The 16,285-nt window shown below is 38.6% G+C and overlaps 1 protein-coding gene across 1 annotated transcript; it reads left to right on the top strand.

Moving 5' to 3' along the window:
- Positions 1-8,202: 8,202 nt before the first annotated feature.
- Positions 8,203-14,562, top strand: neff1 (neuronal intermediate filament family member 1; the record flags this gene model as incomplete). Its single annotated transcript, XM_079419539.1, has 4 exons — positions 8,203-8,995; positions 12,315-12,632; positions 13,285-13,409; positions 14,097-14,562. The coding sequence occupies exons 1-4, from the start codon at positions 8,279-8,281 to the stop codon at positions 14,560-14,562; spliced, it is 1,626 nt and encodes a 541-aa protein (XP_079275665.1). The 5' UTR covers positions 8,203-8,278.
- Between the last annotated feature and the right edge of the window lie 1,723 nt (positions 14,563-16,285).

Consider the following 16,285-nt stretch of genomic DNA (forward strand, 5'->3'; position numbering starts at 1 on the left):
CGACAGAGCAGAGGTTTGCGTCAATGCATGGACAAAGCTTCAGATTACCTGCTGTGTGTGTGTGTGTGTGTGTGTGTGTGTGTGTGTGTGTGTGTGTGTGTGTGTGTGTGTGTGTGTGTGTGTGTGTGTGTGTGTGTGTGTGTGTGTGTGTGTGTGTGTGCGTGTGTGCGTGTGTGTGTGTGGCTGCAGCACTTGATTCCTGCCACCCAGCTATTTCAACTAAATGTAGTCATGATATGTATATAGTTCACAGAAAAAGAGAGATATCTACATATATGAATAAAGTATTTATATTTGATCACATCGTATTTCAGACTATATATATATATATAAATATATATGAGAATATATTTAAGTAGTGATTGCCTTCGTTGCTTCAGTTTTCCTTTGTGTTAGTTTCAATGTGGAGTTGTTTTGCACTATAGCCTATTTTACACATCTGACGCAAAAAAAAAAAAAGTTGTTATATATTTTTTCCAGTACAAAAAAATACTAAAAAAAAAACATAAGTTATATAAACTGCATAAAAAAAATTAATTTGTGGAGCGTGGGTAATCAGAGGTAGGCTGTTATTATTATGGTGCCTGATGGGATTGGGGAGAGGTGTAATGTACACTAGTGAGTGAAGTGGCCTCTTTAGGGCGCCTGGTGAGGGATCTGTGTCTGAATGTACTGAAATGTAATTTTTTAGAACGTCGCGCCAAAAACAAATCAGATTGTTTGTTCTTAACATATGGAATGCTGCTGTTGGGTAGTTTTGAACTTTTAAAACAAAATACAAAAAAATGAGGTATAAATAAAAATGAGTTTAGATTTTGTGTGAGTTGTAGCTATATGAGAGCATTAGAGCACGGTGTATTTTGGACAGGGGGAGGGTGGTGTGTACTGTACACATAGATATAGATATATACATGTTTGCTTGTTTGTGACGTCACTGTCCACAGACAGAGAGAAAGGGCTCTTCTACTTGTTTCTTCTTCTTCTTCTTCTTGGGAGGGCAGGGGTTTGGGGCTGTATGCCTTTAGTACTGATATGCTTTTTTGGGTCTTGTTTTTATTTGTTACAAGTGTTTAAACAAAAAGTGAACATCTTTCTCAAGAGTGTGTCTTGTTAACGATCGGTGTGTTGAAGTTTCTCACTCCCAGCGAAGTAGGCTCTGCTTTCTGTGCAGTTCCACCTCTTCTTTCTGCGTTGCTCTACTCGTTTGCTGCGGCGGGACAGAGATGACGCCACGAATGTTATGTGAAAGACTGTACGGTGCTGTCGCTCACACATGATGTGAATTCCCGCTATAACTAACCCTTGCTTTGTCCTGGTCAATGATGTCACCGCGGGGGGTAGATGTGCTACTTCTGGTTTGTATATATGGGTTATGTACCGTACATACAGTACAAAACGGCTCAAGCCTTAAGACATACAAATGTATGGAAATAATAGATGCTATATCAGAGAACGGTGGTCTGCTGAACAGTCATTCCCACTGATTGTCTCAGGTGTTTCACACCTTTCCAAACACACACACACACACACACATCCTTCAACATGTACTGCCTCTGTAAGCTAAACAAAAGAGGTTCATGTCTGTTTTACATCCAATCAGAAATGGACATTTCTATGCTGTTACTTTTTAAGAATTGGGCTACTTTGATGTTGACTGCTAAATTTGTGGTTAAAAGGAATGAACTTCAAATAAAAAATAAACAAAAAAACTGAAAATAGAGGGTGTGTTTCTGTTCACTGTCTGAAAAAAAAGGATTGTTTTATTCATATTAATTTCAATTAAAGTCATGCGGGTCCAGAAATATGTGAGCTGGATTCAGCCGTCTTTGCTTGTTTCATGAGCACTTTCTGTGAGCTTGTTATCATCTGAGCTGTACATTTCATGTGAAATTATTATGCAATTGAACTCAACTCAACTCAATGACTCTGGAGCACAAAACCAGTCATAAGGATTATATTTACGGTCAGAAATTTACTAAATATCTTCATGGAACATGATCTTAATATCCTAAGGATTTTTGACATAAAAGGAAAATGGATAATTTTGATCCATACAATGTATTTTTGTCTATTACAAATATATACAGTACTTATGACTGCTTTTGTGCTCCAGGCTCACATTTATATAGCACTTTGTACAATACAGATGTTTCAAAGCAACTTTAAAGTAATGGAAAAAAATGTGACAATATTTTTAAAATTAGGAAACAAGCTATAATTACACAGCAGTTTTATTTATTTTTTACAGCTCAGTACGTTTCATTTATTCTGTTTTCATTCAGTATAATTTTCAGAGCATTATTAGTCTTTTATTAAAGGGATCATTCACCCAAAAATAAAAATGGTCATCATTTATGTTATTCTAAACCTTAATGACTTGCTTTCTTCTGCAGAAACGGAGATATTGGACTCTGTTGACTTTCATTTGTCTGTGTTTAACAGAATAAAGAAATGCATTCAGCTTCAGAACAACATGAAGGTGAGTAAAGAATCACAATTTGCTGAAGCATCTGTTATTTCATCTTTCTTGCAACTGGAATGTTTCATGTTATAATTGCCAAACAAGTATTGCACTGATGTAGGAAATTAATGCAGGACATTAAAAGCTCCTCCATTTCTTTTAAGCCAGTAACATTTACTTTTATATTAGAGCACACTTCTACACAGCTTGACAAATGACATTAAGATGGTTTCTAATGAAGAAATTCCAGTTATTTCATGTGTCTTCTTTTCCCAAACATCAAGTGATTTAAAGTTTATGTAACCAATGTCATGCATGAAGCACAAACCCTTAATAAAACACTGGTAGCACATGCTGATTATAGAAAACATCACTGTTTATTATGATCAGATGCATGCACAGTATTTCTGACCTGAATCCATGAAGGTGACCAAACGGATCAATAAACATCACCTGCTGGCCGGCGTTTGTGCAAATCATGCAAAGCACTAACAAATCCTGAGTTTCTTCTAGTGGCTGGAAGCAGGTGCTCATTATAATGTGTGAGGGGACAAAAAAAAGTGTTTTAAAGGAAAACCAATTTTAAATGCATATACATGCTTTTTTGGAGCCTAATATCATATCCATCATACCCTAGTAAATGCATTTGCAAAATACATTTGAAATACATTTATTTCATGCTAAATGCATTGTAAATACATTTTCATATTTATGTAGCATCTGCAGGTGTACTGATATACTTGAAGTCTGCTAAATAGGAACAACAAATTTTGTACTTTGCATTTTAATTGTGTGAAGGTAGTGCTGAAAAGAGCAGTGGACTGAAAGGATCTTTGAGGAACCAAAAACAATTGTTCTGTTGCACTGCTGTGAAAAACCCCTTTTGGGACCTTTATTTTTAAGGGTGTGTTATTAAAAAATAGTGTGTGCGGAGGAGAGGCTTTCTGAAGAAGCTCAGTTTTTCTCGGATTGATTCTGGTTCACTGTTCTTTCAGCCACAGTGTTGAACTGTGTTCAAACTAAAAATATAGAAATCATTTCCACTATTTTTTTTTTTACTTTTTACAAATAATTACAAAGTCTCAGCAAGTAACATAGTAATAAAAACATTTATTGTAAAACACATTCCAGTAATCTTCTTTAAAAAATACATTTTCATTATTTTGTAATTGCAAAAGAGTTTTATTAATAAACAATGTTTTCCAGTAAAGTTATGTATCTAGAATATCTACATTTATTTAAAGCATGATAAACTTGCTTGAGATTTTGATAAACTTGCTTGAGATTGCTCCTAAACGCATTTTTTAACCTGTTTTTCTATTTCTTTATTGAGTCTATAGTCAATATTCAGTGAGCTTTATGCCTTAAACATGACACGAGACTAGATGCTTTGGATAAAACATTTGCTTAATGATTAAATGTGAATATAAGACAGAAGTGCGTGTGGTTTCCTGGAAAACAACTGAAATATATGAAAGAAAAAGGTTTTCTTGCAGAGCACTTCAGAGTCAGTTTGATCCGTCTCTTCAGATCAGACAAATCCAGCAGCTTTCCTCGCTGCCCGATTAATCAACCTCCGCTGCTTCTCAGATATATGCATTTATACATTTATATACATAATATATTTTTTTTATTATATTTTAGTCATCTATTGTCTATTACTGACGTCTGTAAGATTTTTTTTTTTAATGTTTTTGAAGGAAGTCTCTTATGCTCAGCATTTATTTGAGCAAAAATACATTTAAACAGTAATATTATGAAATATTATTACAGTGAAAAATGATTTCTATGTGAATATCTGTTAAAATAATTTATTTCTGTGATCTGCAGCTGTATTTTCAGCATCATTACTGCAGTCTTCAGTATCACATGATCTTCAGAAATCATAATAATATACTGATTTACTGCTCAACAAACATTTATGATTATTATCAATGTTGAACACAGTTGAAAACTGCATAGTATTTTTTTGTGGAAACAGTGATACTTTTTTTCAGAATTCTTTGATGAATGGAAAGTTCAAAAGTACAGCATTTATATAAAATAAAAATCTTTTGTAATATTGCAAATATATTTACTGTCACTTTTGATCAATTTAATGTGGCCATGCTGAATAAAAGACTTTACTAGAGCATTGCATTTTTGAAATTTTATTAACTGAGGTTAATATTAATTACCGCATACTAAAAAAAATTACAGTAGAATGTTTATGAAGTAACACTAGATGTATAAACACTGTAAAAATGTTTACAAACCGAACCTTATTGTAAAAATGTTGTTAAAAGGTGTGAATATATTAGCAATTTACAACACTATTTGCACTAAAAGTATATTGTATATTTAATTTTGTGTGTGTGTGCGTGTGTGTGTGTGTGTGTGTGTGTGTCTGTGTGTGTGTGCGTGTGTGTGTGTGTGTGTGTGTGTGTGTGTGTCTGTGTGTGTGTGAGTGTGTGTGTGTGTATGTTTATGTGGTTTATGAGGACACAAATGTGTATAATGACATGGGTATGACAGAGGTATTACAATATGAAGGTGGTTTATGAGGACACTGCCTATGTCCCCGTAATTCAAAAGGCTTAAAAAACATACTAAATGGTGTTTTTTTGAAAATCTAAAATGCACAAAGTCTCCTGTGAGGGCTAAGTTTAGGTGTAGGGTTGGTGTAGGGCAATAGCACACACAGTTTGTTCAGTATAAAAACCATTACGCCTATGGAGAGTCCCCATAAACCACAAAAACCAACGTGTGTGTGTGTGTGTGTGTGTGTGTGTGTGCGTGCGTGCGCGTGCGTGCGTGCGTGTGTGTGTGTCTGTCTGTGTGTGTGTGTGTGTGTGAAGAGAGAGAGGCTTCTGTAAGCTCATCAGGAATGGTTTTGGGTGAGCTATGTTTGTCTCTGTGCTTATACATATAGTGGGATGGGGTTTCATATAATAGATACTAAACAACTGGCAGTTCTAGACATATACAAAAATATCCATTCAATTTATAGAAATCATATTTGGTGACATAAATTCGCTGTCACAAAGTAAATAAGCTCCTGTAACAATATACTGCATCATAATGCCACAATAAATAGAATGAGATATGTGTCGTTGACATCCGCAGAATAATGAAATGAGCTGCATTTATTTGCTCAAATAAAGCCACATTCAAGCTGCAGATGATTTCATGAGTCTATAACTCCCTCTAGTGGAGGATTTATAGAAATACTGACAGTAGGGTTTATCTATCCATCTACATTATTTATTTCTTTTTTTTTGTTAGTTAGTTTTGTAAATCCATATTAAGAACTGGTGCTTAATTTCCATTTTAATATGTTACAAGAAAACTTAATGGTACTAAAAATAGATTAAAAAATATATAAGAATATAATATATAAGATATATATAAAATATATAAGAATATAATTGAACATTTTATATATTACTTTACAGACACACACATACATAGACAGACAGGCAGACTGTCTGTCTTTCCGTCTGTCTGTCTGTCTGTCTGTCTGTCTGTCTGTCTGTCTGTATGTCTTTCCGTCTGTCTGTCTGTCTGTCGTTCCGTCTGTCTGTCTGTCTGTCTGTCTGTATGTCTTTCCGTCTGTCTGTCTGTCTGTCTGTCGTTCCGTCTGTCTGTCTGTCTGTCTGTCTGTCTGTATGTCTTTCCGTCTGTCTGTCTGTCTGTCTGTCTGTCTGTCTGTCTGTCTGTCTGTCTGTCTGTCTGTCTGTATGTCTTTCCGTCTGTCTGTCTGTCTGTCGTTCCGTCTGTCTGTCTGTCTGTCTGTCTGTATGTCTTTCCGTCTGTCTGTCTGTCTGTCGTTCCGTCTGTCTGTCTGTCTGTCTGTCTGTCTGTCTGTATGTCTTTCCGTCTGTCTGTCTGTCTGTCTGTCTGTCTGTCTGTCTGTCTGTCTGTCTGTATGTCTTTCCGTCTGTCTGTCTGTCTGTCGTTCCGTCTGTCTGTCTGTCTGTCTGTCTGTATGTCTTTCCGTCTGTCTGTCTGTCTGTCGTTCCGTCTGTCTGTCTGTCTGTCTGTCTGTCTGTCTGTATGTCTTTCCGTCTGTCTGTCTGTCTGTCTGTCTGTCTGTCTGTCTGTATGTCTTTCCGTCTGTCTGTCTGTCTGTCTGTCGTTCCGTCTGTCTGTCTGTCTGTCTGTCTGTATGTCTTTCCGTCTGTCTGTCTGTCTGTCGTTCCGTCTGTCTGTCTGTCTGTCTGTCTGTCTGTCTGTATGTCTTTCCGTCTGTCTGTCTGTCTGTCTGTCTGTCTGTCTGTCTGTCTGTCTTTCCGTCTGTCTGTCTGTCTGTCTGTCTGTATGTCTTTCCGTCTGTCTGTCTGTCGTTCCGTCTGTCTGTCTGTCTGTCTGTCTGTCTGTCGTTCCGTCTGTCTGTCTGTATGTCTTTCCGTCTGTCTGCCTGTCTGTCTGTCTGTCTGTCTGTCTGTCTGTCGTTCCGTCCATCCATCAAACTATCTATTGGTCCAGCCCTGAAACTTCAGTCTAGTTTTCTCTATTTCTGTATGTTCCACGTAATGTTTGTTCTCAGGTCTTTACCGTGTCTCTGTCTCTCTCTCTATTAGAGTGAACGATCATCCTCAGAAACGCTGAAGAGAGCAGGACCTGCAGCACGTCTCTGATCATGCTAAAGGCGTCCTGAGGTGTGGCTCTGCTGCTCCAGGCCTCATCCCAAGCGTATGGTGCGACACTCACTCCGAGCAGCCGATACTGCTGACTCATCAGGAAAAAGTGCTTCATAACAGAAGGCTTCTACAGAAGCTCGTGTGCAGTTTCTGGCATGCACCGTATCGTCCTCTGTAAGCCTTTTCAGATGCACAGTGTGTGTGAGGGGACTGCAGAATGTCAGCTGATTTTGAGTCTGCATGGGATTCTGCATCAAGGAGGGTCATCAGGGTGAGAGCTCTGTGTCTCATTCAGTATTCAGACACTGCAGAGGCACAGGCTGCCACCAGCATTACAGACACTCCTCCTCCCACTGCAACATGCTTCAGTCCCACACACAAAACCAGCCTGATCATCACACTTCTGCCTGTGCTTCTGCATCCTATTGCTTTAACGCCATCTATTTATCCTTTCTTGGAAATTAACAATAAATATAACAGAGATCCTTATTATGATAAATAATAAAGTAACCATTTCAGCTACACTAAATTGAATAATTTGGTTGGAACTTCAGAATAAATATATTTAACCCGATCTCATGAAAGTGTGTTTCAGTGGCATGATTTTCTGTTTCTATTTGGCGTACTATTTGTACGCAGAAATTGACTTTGGCGTGCATATGATACGCAATGGTTAGGTTTAGGAGTGTGGGGTGCGTATTACTAAAACCTAAGTTTACGAACCCCTGACAGACAGCCTCTGTAGTGATTGCAGGAACCTATGTATTATATGTACGCCAAAGTCACTTTCTGCATATAAATATAATATAAATATTTTCAAGTGCCTCAAAACCCCTGACAGCCTCTGTAGTGATCGCAGGAACTTTACCTGAGGAACCCAAATGTAGTTTTTCATGCATTTGTGCTTCTTTGACCTTTTTTATTTATCCTCGCTTTTGTAGATGAGAATCTGCAACAGGCACAAAACCAGATCGAGGCATTGAATGAGTGAGCTCTCTCCTGGGACTCTGTCATTTTGCTCAGGGTTGCAGGTTTGCCCCTTCACCACCGCCCATGCGTCAGATGATGCTCGCGGTTTCTGGCTATAAAAGACGCCGGTGCGCCATCCCGACTGGCACTCTCTTTCTCTTTCTCTGTCTTCCCACATCCACACACTAACTTCACTCACTCGGTCTGTGATCTCCAGCGTTCCAGCATGAGCTATTCCGGCGATATGTATACGAGCAGCTCCTACAGGAAGATTTTTGGAGATGCGCCTCGGCGCGTCCCGACGGTGAGTTACCGCTCCGGAGCGCAGCAGCAGCAGCATCAGCACCGCACCTACGGCTCTCCATCCCCAATGATCATATCCTCAAGTTACCGGACCAAACGCGGCTTCCAGCCCATGCAAGACTCCGTGGACCTGACGCAGACCACCGCCATCACCAACGAGCTGAAGATCATCCGCACCAACGAGAAGGAGCAGCTGCAGGGCCTAAACGACCGCTTCGTGACGTTCATCGAGAAGGTGCACAACCTCGAGCAGCACAACAAAGTTCTGGAGGCGGAGGTCGCGCTGCTGCGCCAGCGTCACAGCGAGCCGTCGCGTCTCCACGATCTCTACGAGCAGGAGATCCGCGAGCTGCGCGCGCGCGTCGAGGAGCTGACGCACGAGAAGAGCCAGGTGCACCTGGACTGCGTGCAGATGAACGAGGCTCTGGAGCGCCTCAAGGACAAGCTGGAGGAAGAGAGCCGGCTGAGGGAGGAGGCCGAGGGCAGCCTGAAGGGATACCGCAAAGACGTGGACGACGCCACGCTGACGCGCCTGGAGCTGGAGAAGAAAGTGGAGTCGCTGCTGGATGAGATCGCCTTCCTCAGGAAGGTGCATGAGGAGGAGCTGCAGGAGCTCCAGGCATCACTTCAGGCCAGCCAGGTATGACACACCTCAGATTTCATCATTTAAAACAAACTCTCTGGCTAGCACTTTTCAGCTGTTCTGTTAACACTTACATACTGTAGCTATATGTGACCCCGGAGCACAAAACCAGCCATAAGGGTCTTTTTTTTTTTTTTTTTTATTGAGATAGCATGCATCATCTGGAAGCTGAATAAATAAGCTTTCCATAATGGATGTTATGGAATCTGAGGGAGCAAAAAAATCTAAATATTGAGAAAATCTCCTTTAAAGTTGTTCAAATGAAGTTCTTAGCAATGCATATTACTAATCAAATATGAAGTTTTGATATATTTACAGTAGGAAATTTACTAAATATCTTCATGGAACATGATCTTAATATCCTAATGATTTTTGGCATAAAAGAGAAATGTATAATTTTGTTCCATACAATGTATTGTTGGTTATTGCTACAAATATACCTGTGTTACTCATGACTGCTTTTGTGCTGCAGGGTCACATTTAAAACAATCCAGGCTACTCTTTTGGCTACTTTTGGAGGAGTTTTGAGCACTTTTCTGTTAACACCTACAATAATACTAGGCTGGAAGACCATCTTAAACCAGCTAAGACCAGAGACCTGGGTTGAGATATGTTTTTACACTGATTTACATCCCAAATAGCTACATGAAGTGCAATAGTTGCAAAGGCTTCGCTACATAACATGTTTAATCCTAGTGAAATAAAGCTAAACATTTCAGACAAATATTGCATGCATGTTATTGAAATCACTACTGTGTAAAATATTTTGTGAGTTGTTCTAAAATACGCTTTACATAAGTTCAGTTTATAGTGAATTTGATAAAAACAAATCACAAAAAGCATAGAAATAAAGGAATGAGCATCATAGAAATCCATATTGTGCATATGCTTTAGATGCAGTTTTTAAATCACTACATAAATATATTTGATCAATTATTATTCTAAAACACATTTAATATAATAACTGCAAAAGTTCAGTTGTAAGACAGATGTTATCTGATAATTCTGAATAATTCTTCAGGAATGTTTTTGATACAGTTTAGCAGCGTGTGATTGATGCAGTGGAATAAAGATGCAAATCTATGGGAATAGCATTTTTATCAACTTCCAGTGAAATTAAACCAGTTGTGGATTAAACAAATATTTCATGTGCTTTAGATGGTTTGGAAATTATATAAAACATGTCCTTATGATATTTTATTATAATGCTAATATTTCAATAATAATATTTAAATAGTATTTTTATGTTCAATATGAGGGAATCAACCTGACTGCATTGGTTCACAGCAGTTATTTTAAAGGTCATATCAGGTAGAAATGTCTTTATAAGCTAACAACAGAACTTATTCAATAAGAAAAGCATATAAATACCAGCAATGCAGTGGAATACTATGTCTATTAATAACTGAGAGTGTGGGCATGACTGTGCAGTGTCAGTGAGGGCGGTGTGCGTCTGCAGGATTTACAGCACTGCAGCGCAGACATTCAGAATCAGAGCCTGCACTGCACCACAACAGAAGGACAGGCTTTATGAATGCATGTATTTGACAGCAAAAAATGTGCGTCCTCCTCTCTTGCAACTTCAACATCTCAAAAAGTACATTTATTCGGCCCAAGACAAGGACGAGCGCTTAGGGTGAAATGTATTGAAAGTTGAAAGGGTTTTGATGATTTGAAGTTTACACTTCCTCACCTCGTGCAGATGATGAAGATGAGGATGATGATGCAGTAGCGCAGGATTTTAGGTGTGGCTGCAGAGCGCAGCGTCCTTGAGAGGGACTGCATCACACTCACTCTACTCCTGCACTACAGAAGCCAGTTTCATTTAAAAGCGTCTTGGATAAAAGTCATAAACTTTTCTTCAATGCTTCATCTGAAAATAAACCATCATCATCATGCATGTTCTCTGCGTGTTGATGAAGCGGCTGATGAATTGCTGTTGCGTCCCGGTTTAGGCAGCTTCATCTTTCCTTGTGCATTTCCTTGTGCAACTACATTCCACAGCCCCGAGGGCTCAAAACTTCATTACCACACATTACACTTAAAGACCGATTAAATGCACCATGGCCAACATTAGCACTTCATATGCTGCTTTTTCACTGCCAATGCAACTTCACTACACGATGGACATTGGTTTATTGATTGCATTCACTCTAAAACTATTTATTTATCAGTATATTCAAATAACCACTGACAAACTTGAGCAGCTTTCTATAGAGGGAAAGAATGTCTCGTATAGTATATGCAAAAGCATGTATATCAGTAATTTCCATTTTAGCTCAGATGTAAATTAGTGTTTTAGGTGATTAATTATTCATTAGAAATCAATAATGATTCAGCAACTAAATTGCAGTTTCCTCACAAGATCAATACTGGTCAGTTTTACAGACTAAAGATAATTTATGGTTATCATTGACCGCTGTTCAAAGGTTTGGGGTCATACTCACCAAGACTGTGTTAGTTTAACCAGGAATACAGTAAAAACAATAACATTTTGTTATTGCATTTTAAAAGAACTGTAATGTGACCGTCTTCAGCATCACATGATCCTTCAGAAATCATTCTAATATGCTTATTTGCATTTCTGATTATTATTAGTGTTAAACAGCACAACAGTCGTGCTGCTTATTAATTTCGTGGAAACTGTGATTCAGGATTTTTTTGATCAATATTTTACATGCTAAATATCACTTTTGATCAGTTTATTGCATCCGTTCTCAATAAAAGTTTGTTTTTTTAATCTTACTGACCCCAATCTTTTGAACAGTTGTGCAATTCCTATTATTTATTTTATTTTTCAGATTATCATTAGGTTAAATATGTGACCCTGCAGCACAAAAGCAGTCATCAGTAACACAGGTATATTTGTAGCAATAGACAACAATACATTGTATGGATCAAAATTATACATTTCTCTTTTATGCCAAAAATCATTAGGATATTAAGTAAAGATCATGTTCCATGAAGATATTTAGTAAATTTCCTACCGTAAATATATCAAAACTTCATTATTGATTAGTAATATGCATTGCTAAGAACTTCATTTGAACAACTTTAAAGGAGATTTTCTCAATATTTAGATTTTTTTGCACCCTCAGATTCCAGATTTTCAAATAGTTGTATCTCAGCCAAATATTGTCCGATCATAACAAACCATACATCAATGGAAATATTATTTATTCAGCTTTCAGATTATGTATAGATTTCAATTTTTAAAAATAATTGACCCTTATGACTGGTTTTGTACTCCAGGGTCACATATGTATATATTAAAGTTATTTGTATTGAGTAACAGCTGACTGTTCTTCACGCTCAGGTGTCTGTTGAGATGGACGTCAGTAAGCCTGACCTCGCTGTGGCTCTAAAGGACATTCGTGTCCAGTACGAATCTCTCTCTGCCCGGAACCAGCAGCAGTCAGAGGAATGGTACCGCTCCAAGTTCACCACTGTGACGGAGGCGGCGGCGCGTAACAACGATGCTCTGAAGCAGACCAAGGATGAGCTGTCTGAGTACCGCCGACAGCTGCAGGCCCGCACCCTGGAGATCGAGGCCCTGAAAGCCCATAACGAGGCCTTTGAGAGACAACTGGCAGATATGGAGGACCGCCACAACAACGAGATCGGCGAGCAGCAGGTGAGAGCGCTTCACTTTCACATTGAGTCCAGTCTCGTGAAATGCATATCAATAGCATGTTTTTTTTTTTTGGGGGGGGGGGGGGGGGGGTTGCATGATATTTATATGTAGAAACTGACTTTGGCGTGCATACGATACACACGTGTTTGGCATGCATATAATATGCAGTTTTTGCGTGCATGTAATACACACTGTTTTAGTTTATTTCATTTTAGTTATTTTAGTACTTAAAAATTATATATGTGGCCTTGGCAACGAACCGATATATGATTAAGTTTTATTTGATTTCAGTCAATGTTTATTTCATTTCAGGTTATAAAAATGTTTTATGGTTTTAGTTCTTGGTTAAGTTTACGATAAGTTAACCTGAGAAGAACATCATTATAAAGAAAAAAGTTCAAATTAAAATTATATATATATCAATCTATAAATATAACCTGATGATCATGTGATCAAGTCACATGACTAATGTCACAAAATTTGCTTATCAGTGACATATATCAGTTTCTATATCAATTCTAGAAAGTTCTGTTTAATTTTAGGTATAAATAAAACTGTCTTTTTTTTTGTTGCCACACTGTATTAAAAGACATTTTCAAAAGAAATGCGTTAGATTTCCTCTCAGAAAGGCCTTGTTGTCTCTGTGCGGTAGGACACTATTCAGCAGCTGGAATCTGCTCTGAGGAGCACCAAAGGTGAGATGTCCCGTCATCTGCGTGAATACCAGGACCTGCTAAATGTGAAGATGGCGCTGGACATCGAGATCGCAGCCTACAGGTCAGACTCAGAACTGATGCCATTCATAGCTTTCAGTCACGAGACCGACTCGAGGACCTGGAGGGCAAAACATCCATTGAACTGCAGCACAATGCTGTCAGTTTTCCATCTGTTTCCAAGCCAAAAATATATAGAAAAATATGTGAACATAATGCAAGTTTTGGCCATTTCACCATGACACAGTCCTCATTTGAGATATGGCCACACCCACCAGTGTCATATTACACCAACCAAAACTGTTTTATCATTTGGAGAAATGGTGTTCCTTTAATTAAAAACATTGTTATGCTCTGAAAGGGTAAACCCTTTGAGCACAGCATAATTAAGCTTAAACGGCCCACTTTACCTGAATTCACCCTATTTAATCATTATTTGTAATATGTTACAACATAACAGGGCCATCAAGTTTAACTGGGTCTCTTAAAGTTCACTGTTTTCACCTCATTCATTACGGTGCTGCCTGATATCTTCTGTAAATAGGCACATTAAGCGTGTGTCAATTGGGTGCAACATTCTCTGCCAACTAACCGTGTAAAAATAACTGTCGGTCAGTGGTGCAAAGCCTCATTTTGCCCTCCAGGTGAGCGTTCCTATAAGGGTGTGACATCACGTGAAAACTATCAATTCCATGTCTTAATGTCATTTATCAGACTTCCATCTTTACCCATATATGGTCGTTCCCTACAGGAAGCTGCTGGAAGGTGAGGAATGCCGCCTGAGCTCTGTGGGCGGGGCCATGCTGCACTCCGCCTACTCTTACACACCCAGCCGCACTTATGCCCTGAGGAGGGGCGGAGCCAAACACGAGACAGAGGAAGAGGAAGAGCAGGAAGAGGAAGAAGAGGAGGAGAAGGAAGAGGAGAAGGAAGAAGAGGAGGAGGAAGGAGGAGAGGAGGCCGAAGAGGGAGAAGAACAGGAGGAAGGAGGCGATGAGGAGGAGGAAGAAGAACAGGAAGATGAGAAGGAAAAGGAAAAAGCAGATGAGAAGAAGGAAAAGGAAGAGAAGAAGAGCCCAAAGGAACAGAAAGAGAAGGAGAAAGAAAAGGAGAAGGAGAAGAAGAGTGATAGCAATAAGGCAGACAGCAAGAGTGTTAAGAATGAAAAGGGGGACAATAACAAGGAAGAGAAGGCCGCTGCGGTCAAGAGCAAGTAAAGCTGCGTCCATCTGGAGCCTCCGTGTCCTCCTCACCCTTCTGTCCCTCCGACAAATACACTTCATCCATCCACTCATCCTTACCTCATTTCATCTGGATCTCTGCGGGAAAGCAATGAAAGCGCTGAAATGGTAAAGCACTCAAGAGATGAAGAGAGCATTATGAAGTAGTTCAGCTGAAAATGGCCATTTTGTCATCATTTACTTTCTTTCAATAAGAGAGTGTATTTCATACAGAAAAAGTAGATGCTGAGTAAACTTCCCAAGCAGCATAAATATCATCCACGCAATTCGTGTGCTGTATTTCAAGTCTTCTGAAGTCATGTAATGGGAAAAAAGATTGAAATGTAAATCATTCTTCCACTAATAAACATCCTATCTTCCACATTCTTGAATCTTAAAGATATAGTTCACCCAAAATATTTTAATTCTGTCACCATTTACTCACTCTCTTGTCATTCCAAACCATTTAGACTTTGGTTCATCTTCGAAAACACAAATTAAAGGGGTCATATGAGGTTGCTAAAAAGAACATAATTTGTGTATTTTGGTGTGTTTAAGGTTAAAAAACACACATTATTTTCCATATACCGTATATTATTGTTGCTCCTCTCTGCCCTGCCTTTCTGAAACGTGTCGATTTTTACAAAGTGCATCGTTCTGAAAATCACGCTGTGCTCTGATTGGCCAGCTATCCAGTGCAATCTGATTGGCTGAAGCCTGTGATGGAAATGTTACGCCCCTTACCATATTTGGAAACACACAGCGTCTCCACGACAACAATACTACAGCGACAATAAAAGTTACGCCTTCTTTCTTTGCGTTAACATTTGGGCTGTGTTATGCAAATCTTAGGATAGAGCAATATTTGTCTGAGATACAACTATTTGAAAATCTGGAATCTGAGGGAGCAAAAAAATCTAAATATTGAGAAAATCTCCTTTAAAGTTGTTCAAATGAAGTTCTTAGCAATGCATATTACTTATCAAAAATTAAGTTTTGATATATTTACAGTAGGAAATTTACTAAATATCTTCATGGAACATGATCTTAATATCCTAATGATTTTTGGCATAAAAGAGAAATGTATAATTTTGATCCATACAATGTATTGTTGTCTATTGCTACAAATATACCCATGTTACTGATGACTGCTTTTGTGCTGCAGGGACTCATATAAGATCTGTAAAGTCATAAACCCAAAGAGATATTCTTCATCAAAGTTAAGACTCGTCCATGCCTTCTTCAAACGTCTCATTAAAACACTCCTCCACAAATCTACATCTACTACACAGCCCAAATGTTAACGCAAAGAAAGAAGGCGTAACTTTTATTGTCGCTGTAGTATTGTTGTCGTGGAGACGCTGTGTGTTTCCAAATATGGTAAGGGGCGTAACATTTCCATAACAGACTTCAGCCAATCAGAGTGCACTGGATAGCTGGCCAATCAGAGCACAGCGTGAGTTTCAGAACGATATATATATATGCACAAACAGCTCGTAACACTCCAAAGACAAAGGAAAACATGTGACCCCTTTAAGATATTTCCATGTTTCACTTCAAGTCCAGGTAACCAAAACACTTTGGTTGTCATCACCCATCACATTTTGGGGTGAACTACCCCTTTAAGTTTTTTTTTTTTTTTTTTTTGCAGTATAAATCACCATGCACTTATTTTTATGAAGAAACCTAAGCTTTTAGCTTAAGCTAGGCCTTGAAGAAA

The sequence above is a fragment of the Barbus barbus genome (genome assembly GCF_936440315.1).
Source record: "Barbus barbus genome assembly, chromosome: 6".
Taxonomy (NCBI): Eukaryota; Metazoa; Chordata; class Actinopteri; order Cypriniformes; family Cyprinidae; genus Barbus; species Barbus barbus.